Source organism: Prunus avium, chromosome 8 (assembly GCF_965620075.1).
Source record: "Prunus avium chromosome 8, drPruAviu1.hap1.1, whole genome shotgun sequence".
Taxonomy (NCBI): Eukaryota; Viridiplantae; Streptophyta; class Magnoliopsida; order Rosales; family Rosaceae; genus Prunus; species Prunus avium.
In genome coordinates, this window is record NC_142291.1 from 31,510,861 (window position 1) to 31,526,324 (window position 15,464).

General features: G+C 37.5%; 2 protein-coding genes across 13 annotated transcripts; both read right to left on the bottom strand.

Moving 5' to 3' along the window:
* On the bottom strand, positions 1 to 11,614 carry REV1 (DNA-directed DNA polymerase). Of its 11 annotated transcripts, XM_088245948.1 has the most exons (26): positions 11,330 to 11,614; positions 11,038 to 11,182; positions 10,719 to 10,843; positions 10,522 to 10,598; positions 9,663 to 10,150; positions 8,895 to 9,032; positions 8,456 to 8,588; positions 8,258 to 8,350; positions 8,081 to 8,127; positions 7,797 to 8,000; positions 6,817 to 6,936; positions 6,166 to 6,258; positions 5,889 to 5,948; positions 5,713 to 5,799; positions 5,466 to 5,549; positions 5,239 to 5,311; positions 4,438 to 4,506; positions 4,140 to 4,241; positions 3,721 to 4,026; positions 3,557 to 3,630; positions 2,428 to 3,014; positions 1,884 to 1,944; positions 1,705 to 1,755; positions 1,113 to 1,307; positions 947 to 1,036; positions 1 to 854 (listed from the first exon to the last, which is right to left on the bottom strand). In XM_088245948.1, exons 1-23 carry the CDS (start codon positions 11,533 to 11,535, stop codon positions 1,732 to 1,734), a joined length of 3,396 nt encoding a protein of 1,131 aa, XP_088102074.1. In that variant the 5' UTR covers positions 11,536 to 11,614; the 3' UTR covers positions 1 to 854; positions 947 to 1,036; positions 1,113 to 1,307; positions 1,705 to 1,731. The 11 variants fall into 11 exon arrangements, with proteins under 11 accessions (XP_088102074.1, XP_088102075.1, XP_088102069.1 ...); XM_088245949.1 differs by lacking the exon at positions 1,705 to 1,755 and having other exon boundaries at positions 3,721 to 4,002; XM_088245943.1 differs by lacking the exon at positions 1,705 to 1,755 and having other exon boundaries at positions 1,117 to 1,307.
* Positions 11,615 to 12,174: 560 nt separating this feature from the next.
* LOC110767948 (transcription factor bHLH113) lies at positions 12,175 to 14,795 on the bottom strand. 2 transcript variants are annotated; one of them, XM_088245097.1, is made up of 5 exons: positions 14,035 to 14,795; positions 13,812 to 13,940; positions 13,596 to 13,658; positions 13,333 to 13,436; positions 12,175 to 12,736 (listed from the first exon to the last, which is right to left on the bottom strand). In XM_088245097.1, the coding sequence occupies exons 1-5, from the start codon at positions 14,356 to 14,358 to the stop codon at positions 12,703 to 12,705; spliced, it is 654 nt and encodes a 217-aa protein (XP_088101223.1). In that variant the 5' UTR covers positions 14,359 to 14,795; the 3' UTR covers positions 12,175 to 12,702. The 2 variants fall into 2 exon arrangements, with proteins under 2 accessions (XP_088101223.1, XP_021827307.1); XM_021971615.2 differs by having other exon boundaries at positions 13,333 to 13,440; positions 14,035 to 14,790.
* Positions 14,796 to 15,464: the final 669 nt, after the last annotated feature.

Sequence of the window (15,464 nt, forward strand, 5' to 3'; positions counted from 1 at the left end):
GCAACCAAAAGATAATTTTAACTTTATTTCGAAAACGAGTACGAAGTATGGGCTTATTGCACTTCACAATGTGAATTTGTGAGCGCAAAACTTATAAGATATTCAACTTGAAATGCATGAGAGAGAGAGAGAGAGAGAGAGTATATACTTGCAACTTTGTATGACATTTTTTTACTTTGTATTATTCAGAAATTTTTAATACAATTTTACAATTAATGGGAGAGTGTAATGTAAAACCTGAGTACAACCTCTCGATGCATGTACTTTCAGCTCTTCGTCCCTAGAAATAAATAGTATATGACAACCCGTAATGTACAGGTCTTGATTCTACAAGGAAGTAATTCTGACATATAGGATTTTATGCTCATGTTGAAGCAATGCTACCCCTAAGATCCAACTTTCAAACAAACCTTCATGGCGGACCTGAACAAACATGGAGATATGGAGATATACATAGTCCGAAAAGCACATCTCAACTGTGTTCTACTAGATCCAGTGCCGTCTGGATTTTCGTGAATTTGCTACAAATCCCTAACTGGAATCTCTCTGGCCCTCCTCTGAACCTCATTTGACATTGATTCTCAAGTTGCTCTTGGTCCTGACCGAATTTTCAGTCGAAATCTACATATATAAACAATATTTCACACATGGATGCAGACTAAGGACAAAACCATGGCAGAAAGTTAACAATCCTCTCTGCACAGCCAGGAAAACTTATCACCTCCCTTTTCTAATGGGAGTTGAGAATCTTATCCTTGTCGAACCCATCTCTTATCTTAGCATCCAAAAGAATCAAAGATATCATCTTCAGTTTATGGCCATTTCTTTTCTTTCATTTTTTCACTGATGAAAACCTGAGACAAGTACTGAACTTTTGTTAAGCTATAACCTAGCAAGCAAATAGTTGAGTTCACAAAATTTAATATAGAATGGGAAGAATGTTTACTCCATAAGTACATCCTGTTGTGATCACACGTAAGTTAGCAAGGTCATACGCAGCATACTCAAGGAATCAAATTGATCAGACAGCTTAGACCTGAAAGAATGAATGCATAATAAACTCAACAACATGAATCACTCAAGCCTTAAAGCCAACATGAACAAAATCTCACCTACATTAATGGAACCTGAATGTGAACACACAACTTCTGGAAATTGAAGTTATGATCTCAAGGTACACCTTGCTCAGAAATGGTATCTTAGGCCCTTTAGATGTAAAAATCAGCACACTATGTGAAGGCAAATGACAAGAAGCACAACTCTAGCTAAATGTGCAAGTTTCCTCCATAGCTCTCAGTGACAGATGCCTAAAATATAAAATCAAGAAAACCATGAGGAAGACTGAGCAGAACACGGGAGGGCAAGATCAAAACTTGAAAATAGTACCTCATCATACTTAAACTATAGTCGTAATTTCATTCATATAATAAAAGATTCCTTGAAATGAAATGTTCGCTAATGCAGTGGGATAGAGCACAGAGTCTGGCTTTGTTATCCTCATGGTTTTTCCATTTAATGAGTTAAAAGGTTCTTTTACTAATGGTTTGTTCATACCTCAAATACAGCCCGATAAAAGCATGTAGAAGATGGTGCATGTCATTGCAACCAAAATGAAAATTTTAACTAACAAACCTTTAGAGAGAATCTTATCAGTTTGATGGATTATTTGTCAGAGGGAGAGAGAGAGAGAGAATTATAGCGTACCAAAAGATCCTATTGTCAGCAGTTATCCTATTGTGAAGGTAGGCTTAGTATCTATCATAGAAAAAATGGTTACCTATATGCAGATGCTCTTACTTAGACAAGGGCTGTATTTAAGATACTCTGACTGTCATAGGAAAAAGGTCTTGAGAATTTTGATTCTGATAACAATAACTACTCACCTGAAGATAAGGAGAGACACTGTTGTATACTTGTAAGAAAAATTTTGAATTCATTGTAAACCTGATACAATAGATAAATTCCAATCAATTTATAGTAATAGATGCAAAAATATAAGAGTGAACATGTCGCAAATACACAGCCTAAACATGAAATGCATCCTGTGGGGTATCATTCCAATGTATTTACAGAAATAATCATGGAGCATGCAAAGGATGAGGTGGAGAAGAAAAGAAAGGAGAGAGGGAAGGAAAGCATATTTTCCTCCATTGAAACATTATTCTAGCCTCTTTGTAAAATAAGCAAAGCAATAGAAGAATTCATGTCATCCAGAGTTAATCTTTTACAAGGAAATTGCTTGACAACCCACATCTTTCTCTTTTATGTACTTCTTCTATGGTTTGGAAGGCAAAAGTACCTCCCAAAGGTAAGGTGAGAGTTTTTGCTTGGATTATGAAAATGTGTGTGAACACGTGAGAGAGAGAGGGGGGAGGGGTGGGGTGGGGGGGGTGAGCAACGATGATCTCAACTGGCATCTATATTTACCTTCTAAGAAGACGAAAACAAACATAGATCTCTTCAATATCTGAGTCAATCTTTGACTTAATATATTGCCTGAGAAGCTCAGAGAAGCTGTATACAGCTTCTATCCAACTGTCAGAACTTGAATCCAGAGGATAATGAGATTCCAAGAGAGTATTTCGCAGAATTGCAGATAAATTTCCTCTTGACCCTGATTTGTAATACATCTCAGCAAGAATATTTAATACCATGCACTTGCTGGATTTGAACTCATCAACCCACCCAGGAGGGTTTCCAATCCAAAGTGTGTGGTTCAAAGCAGGATCACTTGGTCCAGAATGATCCCCATTACTCACATCTAATGATTCGATAGGCTTTTCTACAAGAGGGCCCAACGCAGCACTTGAAGATACGTCATGTCTCCTGTGCGCAGGAAGCTGCTCAAGTATGTCAACTCTCAGTTCTTCAGGCAATTGTTGCAACACTGAGGTATCTACTTGACTTAAAGATGAAGGCATGATATCAGTGTTTCCAGGACCTGATGTGGAAACTGCCACATGATAGGACTCTCCCACAGAAGAAGGAATTGCTTGTTTTTCCACAACTGATTGCTGTATCACACAAGGAGACATACCAGTAATGTAAAACTATCCAAAACACAGATGTATAATAGTACTTTCATTTTCAGACAATGAGAACAGCAAAGTTTCAATAGCAAAATCCTTTTCTGGAATAAGAGCATAGGCACTGAAACAAGGAGCATAGATCACCTAAGAACAAGATAGACCAACTGAATCTTTATTAACAATTGCAACAGAAGAAGAAAATGACAAAAAAATGCAGAGATTCTTAGATTAATTTTTTTAATGATTTAGTACTTTCCAAAACAAGGTGAGAATTTTATCTGAACTTAAAGCTGCATCACAAATACAGCCGTATCACCTTAGGCTATTACTATGGAAATTGAGCAAACGAGCATGCACATAAGGAACTGCGAGGCTGTAAAAGAGAAAGTTAACTTCTAGTTAATTTGAAATTCCAGCAATTGAAGAAGGTTTTGTTTCACATAATTCTGATTTTAGGTACTGACTGAATACATGAAGCATTGGCAAAACATAACTCCAGAAGAAAGAGCATAAGTGGGAAAATTTACCTCATTTTCTACTGCTACTTCATTCCCGGGGACCACTTCATTAAAGAGAGGTCTCCCACCCCCATTCCTCGCACCTAAGTAGATAAAACCAACAAGTCCATTAGGAATAGAGGAAATATAAATAGGATCTGCTATGAATAGACAGGTAAGGAAAAAAATATTACCATTTACTTGTTTATGTGACACAGTTGCGCTGGTATTTTCTCGTTTATTTTTAGCAACAAAATCAACTAACACGCCGCCATAGATTCCATTTAGTTCTGTAAATATTTCTGGAGGAAGGCTCTCAATAACTCCCAAATCAAGATGACATAAAGGCGGTGGTGCTGAAACCTGGTTCAGAATAGGTTCACCACTAGACTGATGATTGCCTACTGGAGTTTGAATACCAAGTGAATCATCACATAACTGGCCTGAAGTTCCATCAGTTCTCCGATCCTCACAATCTGTAAGATGATCCACTGTGAAAGCTGTACAAGTTTTAATTCAAAAAAGTAGTTTTTTTTTATACTAATAACAAAACAAAAGAAGTCAAGAATAAACTGTAACAATAAATATATATATATATATATATATATATTACCTACATTCACCTTCTCCCCAGCTACAGAATGAAAATTATATTGCTCTTCTGTACTCCTTGAGGCAGACATGAGCCATGATTTCAAAGAATTTTTTCCAAATCCTTCGAACCAAAAATATTAGTGAAGAAGTTGACCCCAGAGAGAGGTCAAGAAGATAATAATAAATAATATAGATTACTTCCTGTCTAGCCGAAGCGGCAACATATAAAATTTATGTCTGAAATGACTTAATTGCAAACAAACAGCAATATATTGAATACAGCTTAAGTGAACTTTTCAGAGTAATGCGACCTGCACCTTGCTTTGAAGTATCTGCATTCTCAAGCTTGGAAACTTGCAAGCCAATGCCCCGAATCTCCTTAACATCTACATACGAGTAATCAAAAGGTTGAAATGAAGTTATAAGTTACTTCTACATAGATATCATCCCCTACTAGTAGCTAAACTCGAGATAAAAAAATTTCCAACAGCAACAGAAAGGAACTTGAACATGCTTATATGATTATAGAATAAATTAAAATAAAAACCTACAGTAACGACCCACCACCTACTCAACTATCAGCATAATTGCATTACTTGTCCAGATCACCACCATATTTCCAAACGAGACTTCCCCCACCGCTGAATTTATAGCTGGTTTTTTTCTTCTTTTGTCTGAATTATGTAGCTGTTATAATAGCCATGCAAATCATCATCTGCCCCTAAAACCCATCACCGCAGACTGCTTATAATTTCAAAGCGCCATAACCTCCACTGCCTTTGTCCATGGCATAATTCCTTGTCCACCACCACCGCCGTTACCAATTAATGGCCATAAATACTTTGTTGTTTCAGAAAACTGGTCTATCTAATTAAAACTCTAATAGTTCATGCTTTAAAAGACAGCCAAAATAATATATAATCATAGAAAACAAATATCCAGAGACCAACCAAATATGATGACTACATCAAACACTACATACGATACATGAAATTCTCGACTTTCCTTTCCTAGGAAGTGGTTCAACATCATTACAAGACTGGTAACATGTATTTTTGGATTTATTCCATTTATATGAAAACATGAATATTTTCTAAGCAAGCCAAAAGAAAATTTACCCATAGAGAAAGACCCAAATAGCTGCTTTGCTATTCTCTGAAGCACTTCCACATCATCAGTAGCAACTGGAACCTAATATGAAACAAAACTTTGATCTTGGGCCCCAAATGCAGTATAATGATAGATTATGCAACAAAACTTGTGTGTACATGCAAACATGCATGTGTGCCTGCTACTTGCACATTTGTGTATATTTATATAGGGTAAATTGTGTATATATCGCTACCGTGACAGAGTGGCTCAAGTTTTCACAGTCTCCGTGGCCCATATACTTCACTGGCTCCCCTGCATCTTTTCTTCTTCTTTTAATCTGTAACAATACATCAAATAAAGTAGAACAATGTCAGACTTAGTTCACAACACCCAAGATCACTGACATGCACCAATCCTTTAAAGAGATGAAGAAAGAGGCATAATAAGGAATGCACACTCAACCCTTATTTGACTAAAAAAACTTCAGAGAAGAAATACACCTTAAGGGTAAAAGTACGCCCCAGCACTCCACATCCTTGCAAGCGCAAAGAAACCTCCTTGCAAAGATTTGAGAGGAAGTACTGACCCTGAAAACAATTCAAAGGTCAAACTCTTGACCTGCCTGCATATAAAAGTAATGTTATATTTTTTTTTAACAGTTTATTTGACTACCGACATCTTTCAAATCCTTGAACCTCACACCCCAATTCACTTCAGCACCAACAGACTTGCATTCCTGCACAACAGACCATACGTAAGCAATGCTAAAATGGTAGTAAACACACACAAAAAAGAAAAATGAAGTTAACAAGCTCTTAGAACAAAAATTGCTCTCGCAGAACTGGAGTGGGGAATTCAATGCAAAAGAGGAGAGTTGGAAAGAGAACAGGGTCATATGAAACATAAATGTAGAAAGTAAGCAGTTGATCTCCAAGGTATGTTCTTTATCAAACCTGAATCACCCCAACTAGCCGATTATCTATGCCCCTACTATGATTCCACAACATCTCCCCAGTTTTCATTCCAAAGTCCTTTTGAAGAGAGTCCTGAATAATCAAAGAAGACACAAAGAACACATGAACATCTCTAATGTTAATACAATCAAATTGCAAGTTATTTTTCAACAAGTTAAAAATTTGAATTATGACTGATCCATGAACCTCAACCAACGGAAAGTGTTGTCAAGTAGGATATCTCAAGAAATAGACCAGATTAACACCACATTAACAGATAACTCAGCAACTAATTCTGAAGTCATTATTAGTCCACGTAAAATGACAGATCATTATATGTTGTCACTCCCTTCTTTTTTTCATAACTTTGTCCTTCAGAAATCGAATACTGCCATGGAATTTTATTTCCTTACAAATCAAAACATTAAGCAGAAATTTAACTAAATCCAGTCAACATACAAATTAGGGATTGACATATATATAAATATATGCTGATCATTCTAGGAACAAATGATATTTGGGAGATCATAATCTGCCCACGCTTAGCAAAGTTGATTATTATATATTGCAAATTACTCCTAACAAAGTAGAACTATAACTTAATTATCCCAACGCATGAAGAAAGAAAATCAAGGTCCAGATAAAAAAGACCTTTGAAATCATACGCAGCTGTCCACACGTCTGAACATTTTGCTTCTTCAACTTCTCCTCTAAAGTGTGTCCTATTCCAGGAAGTTCTTTGATTGGAAGTTGATGTAAATAATCATCCACCTGATGTACTAAAACTACAATGTAAGTATAAGGCATACTGCAAAAAAACATTCCAGGGATTGTCCATATTACAAACGGATAGAAGTCCATTGAGCAAGTAACAAAGTCGATGTTAAAACTTAGAATTACGAGGTGCATAACAACTAAGTCATCCTTACTTTTCACAAACACCAACTGAAAAATGAAATAGCAACATTCATATGTTTGTGACTAATGTGTCAGTGTGTTTAATACAGAAATTTAAATTGACAAGGAGTCTACAGACTTCAGTCCCACAGATTTAAACAATAAAAAAATAACTACATCGTGGTAGTGAGTTACAACACTAATAAACTACAAGAATCACTAGGTACTCAAAAGCAATCAGGAGATAATGATCAAATGAGACAGAACAGCACAAGCATGCCAAGACATGAATGGGTAACAAATCAAATGGAGACACAAAATTTTTCCAAAGGGAAATAACAAGAAGATAAATTTCTAGTGAAAAAGGTCAACCAAGGATCCCCTGGTGATCTTAAAAATGAAACCTCACTTATACAAAACATCCATGCCTTGTATCACGTTTTCCCAGTTTATTGAAGTGTAATGAAATGCGAAGAGAGTTTAAAACAAAACAGAATTCCAAGTACTATACATTCAAAATTTCATTTGAAGTATTTATGGCTAAAAGATAATAGCACCTTTTCTGCATGTATAAGCACCATTAATTATATGTTGTATTTTTATTTGTCAAGTTTCCGATTTGGGACTTTATATTCTTCAACAGTATCCATATTACATTCAAAGAAAAAAAGTCTACATTGGTTCAAAATTTGAGCAAGAGAGGACAATGCAAAAGAACACAAAAGAGATCATACCTTTTCAGGAGAAATGTAGCATTGACCATCTGGTTTAGCCATTCTAGTGGCAAGACGAGCCATGAGCATATTTCTGGCTATGCCAGCACTTGCAGTGCATCCTGTTGTCTCAAAGATCTCTTTTCTTACTGTTGAAGCTAACACCTCAGGATCTACCCCTTCGACGTCTGTGACATCTAAAAATGCTTCATCACAGCTTACTGCCTAAATTAAACAACTTCAATATTAACAAGAAAGCAACTAAAAACTTGAAGTACTTAAATAACAAACTTCCAGAAGCATACTTGTACTTTGTTGCAGTGCTTATGCAAGATGTCATAGAACTGATCAGCTACCTGCACAGCAGATCATATAGCTCATAAAATTTCCTCAACATGGCAAAATACAGGAAACAAAGGACAAAATTTTTGTTATCCCTGTAAAAGAATATACAAGGTATAATAATGAGATGCTCCAGAAACCTACCTCCTCATAAGCTTCAAAATCATATGGAATAATGACAAGGTGTGGACAAAGAGCCTTGGCATTTCTAACAAACATCCCAGCCTTCACTCCTGAATGTTAGAAATAAAACTTTTATATACAGAATATAAGCTTCCAAGACAAAATAAAATTGAAAAAAGAAAACACTGCTACTAAGACTTGTCACCAAAACCAACCATAATCTCGAGCAGGGTAGTTCGCAGATGAAATTTCAGCAGTTCCCTTCGGACTATCAGAATGGCATACAGCTACAGGCCTATCCTTCAACTCAGAACGTTTCCTGATGACCACTGACACGAAAAAACAGTCCTACAAGAGCATATTGGCATTATCTCACTCAAACTCTCAGTTATTCAGAAAACTTCATCATGTCTAAGGTATTCATGTTGCACATTATTCCAAAATCAATTAATTTTAAAACTCTAATGAATCCATAATTAACCGCCCTTGTGCTTAAATGAAATCACAGGGACCCTGTATTTTTAAACTAACCATGACCCCTGCTAGTTCAGTGTCTAGGACATATCAAACTAAGCTAAACCCTGTAATTACCAGACTAGTATAAGAACACAGCAATCACAATTCAGGTTTAACAGCCTTGGATTTGAAGGGTACCATGTCAATATGTATAATGGCAGTGGAACTAGCAGAAGCACTAAGATTAGGCTCTGTGCTCTTAAACCCTTTAGAAGATCTGGGAAAGCGCTTACGATACCGATTTCTCCATGTTCCTATGAAGTGCAGCCTTGAGCTCTGCAGAAAGCAAAGATTCCGACAGGATATTAAGAAAGAATGCAGCTAAGTATCTTAATAATTAGTACAGCAAAACAGTAGCCAAATGCTAATCATTCACAAATATGACAACATCAACTAGAACCATATGACAGATATAACTCAACATCGGAAGGTTCTCAAACGGTATGAGCAAATACGTTAGTATCATCTCAATCACAAAGCCTGAAACACCCATCATACGCAACTTCCTTGATTCCCTTCAAAAGGATAGTTTTAAAGTTTCAATTGGTAACTCCTTGAGGGTGATTGGTTTAGATGCCCCAAAACAAGGTACAACTGTTGGGAAGGGGACATGATCAATAGAACCTGGCTGGATCCGGGCTGGGATAGTGGCGCCCATTCCTAACCAGTTTCAAAAAGGTTCGCTCATGCAGATAAAATCTAAATTTCTAGAAAAGAAATGCAAGGAGTATGCCAATAAGTCATGGTATCAATAGAAAAGTATTTACCCTTCTCAGCAACAACAATGTAAGAAAAAAAAATTGAAGGCATTGCTTTAGAAAAACTAATCAAGTCGAATTGAGAATTTCGTTCAGCAGCAATTAAGATGAAAAAAGGAGAGCACACAATTAGTTTTTAGTTCAGTACCTTGAAATAGTTTTCCACAAAATTGGGATCCCCAAGAGTTGAATGACTTTGATTAGACCCAGCATTTGAAGAGGTCGGCAAGCGGCAGCTGCTAGCTGATGCAGATGTTTGGTGGGTACTATATTGAAGCTCATCTTTTACACTGCCATCATCTTCTGCAGCCGAAGCAGTCATTTCTACTATTCTCATTTCACAATCTTTTACACTACTAATATGTAGCTCCTGACCAGATTCTTCATTGTTTTTCTCAAACATCACGTTATCAGATTCTCCACTAATTTGCCATCTGTGTTCAGTGGACCTGCACGCTTCAGATTCGTCAGCATCTTCCAATCTGGCTTCCACCAAAGATGTATCCTCATTTTCGTATTTTACTTGATTAGCTGCATCTCTCAAAGCATCGCCAGAGTCTGGGATTATTTTCGGAGCAAAGAAGGCTGACAGCCTCGGTTGGTTACAAGCAAGCTGGTCAAGTTGGTAAGGAACCCCTGCAGTGAGAAAATTAAAATCCCTTACAAATAAGATACATGTGATTCTTCATGCCATTCTTCAAAAACCAAAAAACAAGTATCAAAGTACGACCAATAATAATGGGGGTGAACAAGCATGATAGGAGCTCCGACACAAAGTATTCCCACAAGCAAATACCCCTAATCCAATCTCACACTTTACTTTCGGATACATTTAATAATAATATAACTGCGCGGTGCATCAAGATACAACCCCAATTAGTTGGTATTTTGTAGTAATGCTTAGCTGACTCCTAAATCTCATTGTTAAAAGAAGACCAAATAAAAACTTCAAGAAAAAGAAGACAGAACAAGAGAGAGAAAGAAGAGAACAAATCCCGCAAACTTACAACTCAAGAGTTTGTTAGCAGAAATTGAATCTAAAACCCAGGAGGGTTTCACCACTGGGAGCCCTCCACTGAAAGACCTGTATTAGGATCACGAACTATAAATCAAACTTATTGGAGAGTAAAGGTATGGAGAAAAACAAAAAAGGAAATTGATTTTCATGATTTTATTGATCTGAAAGTAAGGAAAAAGTATGAACCTCAAATTTTTTACTTTACTGTCAGGAAGATTACTGCAAATGATATTCGTAACACGATGTCTCGAAAAGTAATTCTCATATCTTCCACCATAGTTCAGCATGTAGCCTCGCAGTTCCTGAAACAGCTTATCATCAACAACACCAAGAAAACCCACATGAAACAACTCCTCTCCCTTTGGTGCTAAGAATCATTGAGGAAAATCAACAGAAAAGGAGCCTCATATTATTCATTCTCCACTGCTAAGTTTTAGCCAACCTTAATGTTACGGGCAATTGATTCAACAGTCAAATAGAGGTGAACATCAGAAATCAAACAAACCTGACTGGAAGGAACCGTGTAACCATCCACAAATATAGACACCCCGCGAAAAATATTCTTCCCGGTATTTAAACCATTATGCGAAGAACTCGAAGCTTCACTATCAAACTGATTATGGAGTTTTCTGTTCTTCTCTACCATGTAACTGCACTCAATTTGACAAAGAACAGACACAGATTCAAAATGTGAAGAAAAAAAAAAGACACAAAACTAGGCCTTATTGTTCTTCTCATCCAATTCCCAATTTCCATAGTTTTGATCAAACACTAATTAAGAATTCGTGAAAGATTACCTGCCGAAATCGGAGAATGGGGATTTCTTGAAGGAGGAGCGAGAGGAAGAGTGAGAATTGGCGCCCCAAGATGCGCCTAGGGTTTTCTGGTTGGTCGTCTTCTTCTTAGAGTCACTGTTAGCGGAGTGGTTCGAAGAGTTGGAATTGAAGCTTCGTTTCGATCGTTGGCCAGACGATCCCGCAGAGCGAGACGAATTCAAACTCATTTCTATGCAGAAAGAGTGTTCAGGAAGCTGTTATACGTTTCTGTGCAAACGTTTTTTCAAATGAAGCGGCAAATTGAAAACCCGATTTATATGTGTGAAGGATTGACCGGCCTTGCTGGTATCGGCGCCATTCGCCGGTGACGGGGTTTTTAACGGTCAGGTCCGGTTTGGTTTTTTTTTTTCATTTGGTAGCGTAGGAGCCCAAGGCCCAAAATACCCAAAGAAGGCTACACAAGAACTTGGGCCTAGCAACCCTATATGGGCCCACTATTTACAAATGAATGGTACATTGAAGGACAAAATTGATATGTGCATGATGTGCATTAGTGGATGACAAAATTGATATGTCATGACATAAGAGTATAGTATTAATAAACATATACATGCTACAATATAAGTGAATTTGTAACATCACGTTGCAGTGTGATCTAGTTAAACGTGTTTTTTTCTCGTTAAAATTGAGTTATATGATTCGATATAATAAACTCACCTCATTATTTGTCCTTTAAAACTAGAGAGAACAAAAAATTAACTCCTACATGAGTAAGATCCAGGCCAATGCACAAAAATTCAGTACAATCTATCTCTGAAATGCAAGAACTGCAAAAAAGAAAACTGCACAAGATGGTTGTAGGCTCATTCTGAAGATGGAATTGGTAATTGGTTAACCCAAGGAAATTTACAGATGTAAGCCATGCTAATATAATCCCATCCAAAACCCACATGTATTCCTTCTTTCCTTTTCTCACTTTTTCACTTTTTCTCCATTTCAGAATTACCAAAAAGAACGATGAAAAAAAGAGAAGACAAAAACCCTTTTTCACAGCTACAGCTACTAACTTTCCTCTCTAACCCTAAAAGCAGAACCAGCCAGATTCCATGTGATTTTCAATTCCTCTGCTTCGCTTTTCTTCCTCTGTATTCTCTTTTACCCTTTTCATGGTTTTCCTCAAAAATAGCTGTCGTCATGTCAAATTTATAGGCTTCTCAAATGACCAAAACGAGCAGGCACTAGGCGACCATGTACAAAAGCCATTTCCATTTACTTGATTGAAGATGAAACATTATTGTTGTTGTTGGCCATGGCTGGTGACCAAAAATCAGCACCATTGTTGTTTGCCACGTGCATTGTGTACTCCACAGGGGCCAGGCACAGTCCTCTGCTCCTCAGGTCTTTTCTTGCTTCCTCCATCTCTCCATCCTTCCAATTTTCAAACCCAATTTCACACACTCAAGTGAAAACCACAGTGAAATTATAAAAAATTAAAAAAGAAACTTGAAAATTTGGGAAAATCCCGGTTTTTTCTAATACAAGCTATAGTCTACATTACTCTAAATTAATCTAATTTGCAGGAACTGAGACTCAAACTTGTGTGTAAGGAGACGGACTCACCGCCATAAGCCAACTGATCTAACCCCGTCTGCAGGGAAATACCAGTTTTGGTATAGGCACACCGTCCTGGTTTTGACTAATTGACTATGACTATTGACCAGGAGAAGGTTCTGATTTTTTTTTTCTTTTTTTCACTCATGGGGTCAGTGAAGTCACATCTGTTTGGGACCCACATGGAGGCTGGGACCCAATGACACGTCACAGTGTGGACGTAGATGGAAGAAGAAAGAAGAAAATCTGACAGAGATAGTATTGTGTGTGCAGAAAAATTTTCCTCAAACAGGAATAGCATTGTTTTGTTATCCGGCCAATAATACAATAACACGTAAAAGTTATCCCTCCTGTAATTCTTGGCCCCTTTGAAAGTCTCTCTAGTTGTGTGTGTGGGTTTTGTTGGGACTTACAGGTAATGAAGGCAGGCGTTGCAGGTAAGGCGAGCACAGAACCTGAACCTGGTCGTGCAGGAACCTGATGTATCCCATCGCTTCGTGAAGCACTGATGCAGTATCTGTCTGCAGCAAGAAACCAATTTCCAATTTCCCGAAAACATTTACCAAAATGTCAAACTTCTATAGCAATTTTATAATTCTATTCAATCGGATACATTTTTGCAACCAAAAACAAAGAAAAAAAACTATCTGGGTCAAGTTGGGTTTTGGAATTTGACCTTGCCAAAGGGTGATACAAGTTGTTGCAGAGCTGCAATTCGTTCTCCAAGCTTCTCTTTCCTCTATAATGATGCAGAAAAATTCAAACCCATTTGGTCAAATCTTGCCAGAAAGGACAGAGAGCATAGCATGCAAAGAGTGTGAGTGAGGGAGAGACAGAGGGACATGCAATGGTGCAGATTAGTTTTTATGGGTTTCTTGTTGAAATTTCTGACCTTTGCGTTGCCTGTCGATGTGGGATTCTCAGATTTCGTCTTCTTGGAAGTTCTCTGGCTTGCAATCGTCGTTGTGCTGATGGTGCTTGCACACTGCACCGACTCTTGGCCTAACCCATTTATCCTTTTCTGCCATTAAGCCCAAAAAGCATCACAAAATCGTAAAAGAAAACAAATTAAATTAAAAATTAAAAAAGGAATTAAGAACTTGTTGATCACTGACATTGTTGGATTTGGGCAATGCGTTGATGCTTATGTTGCTGGTTGAAGAAACAGAGGAGGAATCGCTGCATGTAACCCCTGATTTCTTAGCAGTCTCTGAAAACCCAATTTCCAGACCATCGCCATGGCAGTGATCATAGTTCCCGAAGCAGAGCATTTTGGGTGGCTTAATCTGGGTGGAATAAGCAGATGAATGGGTGTAGTTAAAGGTTTCGTCGTCCATGCCAAGACCACAAACCTCATCAGCAGCGAAGAGTAACTGAGAGAAACTAGTCCCCTCTGTGACAGCCAAATGGTCCCCCTCTAAACCATCATTTTCCGCCATATCAACCCCACAAACAAAACCCAAAAATTTGAAGCTTTTGGGTCTCAGAGAGAGAGAAAGAGAGAGAAAGTAAAAGGTTTGATTAGAAAGAAGGGGTTTTTAGGAGAAAACAACGGAAGCTTCTTGTTGATAAGAGAGAGAGAGAGAGAGAGAGGGAGAAAAGAAAGAGAGTGCTCTGTTTTTGTTCTGTTTCTCAATCTGAGAGTGTGAAGGTGTTTAGAGGCGTTACAGTAGAAGAGAGAGAGAGAGAGAGAAGATGGGTGGGGTGGGCTGAGAAGAAAGGATGGTGTGGCTGGGCTTTCCAAGGCTCGGCTTTGGTTTTCGGCGACTTTGGTCAAAACCCCCTGGCCCGAGAAAACCGTGGTTTCGAGCTCCAATGCGTTGTTGCCTAACCCCAAACTCAAACGCTCTCCTCTTTCGTCACCTTTCGTCCTCTCTATAAACATAATGTAACGGATTTTAGATTCATTAATGTTCTATTCAATTAACTTGTTCATGTTCTCACATATGTACTTAATGATGATGCAAGGGTCAATTGTGTGTGGAGTATGACTGATTCTTGTTGATTGATGCATGTGGATCCTAATGTATTTGATTGATGCATGTGGATCCTAATGTAGATATGGGTGTGTGACGAATTAATGTTTGTTAATGTATTTGGACCCTATTGTGAGTCTGACATGCTTCTACGATTAGAATTCACTCCCGTTTTACGTGACTAATCGTAAGAGTCATCTATATTTAAACAAGTATTTCAACTGTTTAATAAAGTAACATGAAGTATCCTATACTTTGGCGCACTTTTCACTTTTCAACTATAATATACCAATTTAGCATCATGCTATTTGAGATAATCTAATTTATTATCTCATATTTGATAGTCAACTTATATAATCTCCTTTTCAAAATGGCACCATTAATGGAATAACTTTTAATATCATCTCATTCGGCTCTTAAATTTGGTATCGAATATAGAATTAAAATCTCATATAGCATATTTCCATTGGAGATTATCTACCCTATTTACAATGTGAGATGTTAAATTGGTCGGTGATAGAAATGCAAAGATCCTTCTCTCATATCAATCAACAACATGTTAGAAATGC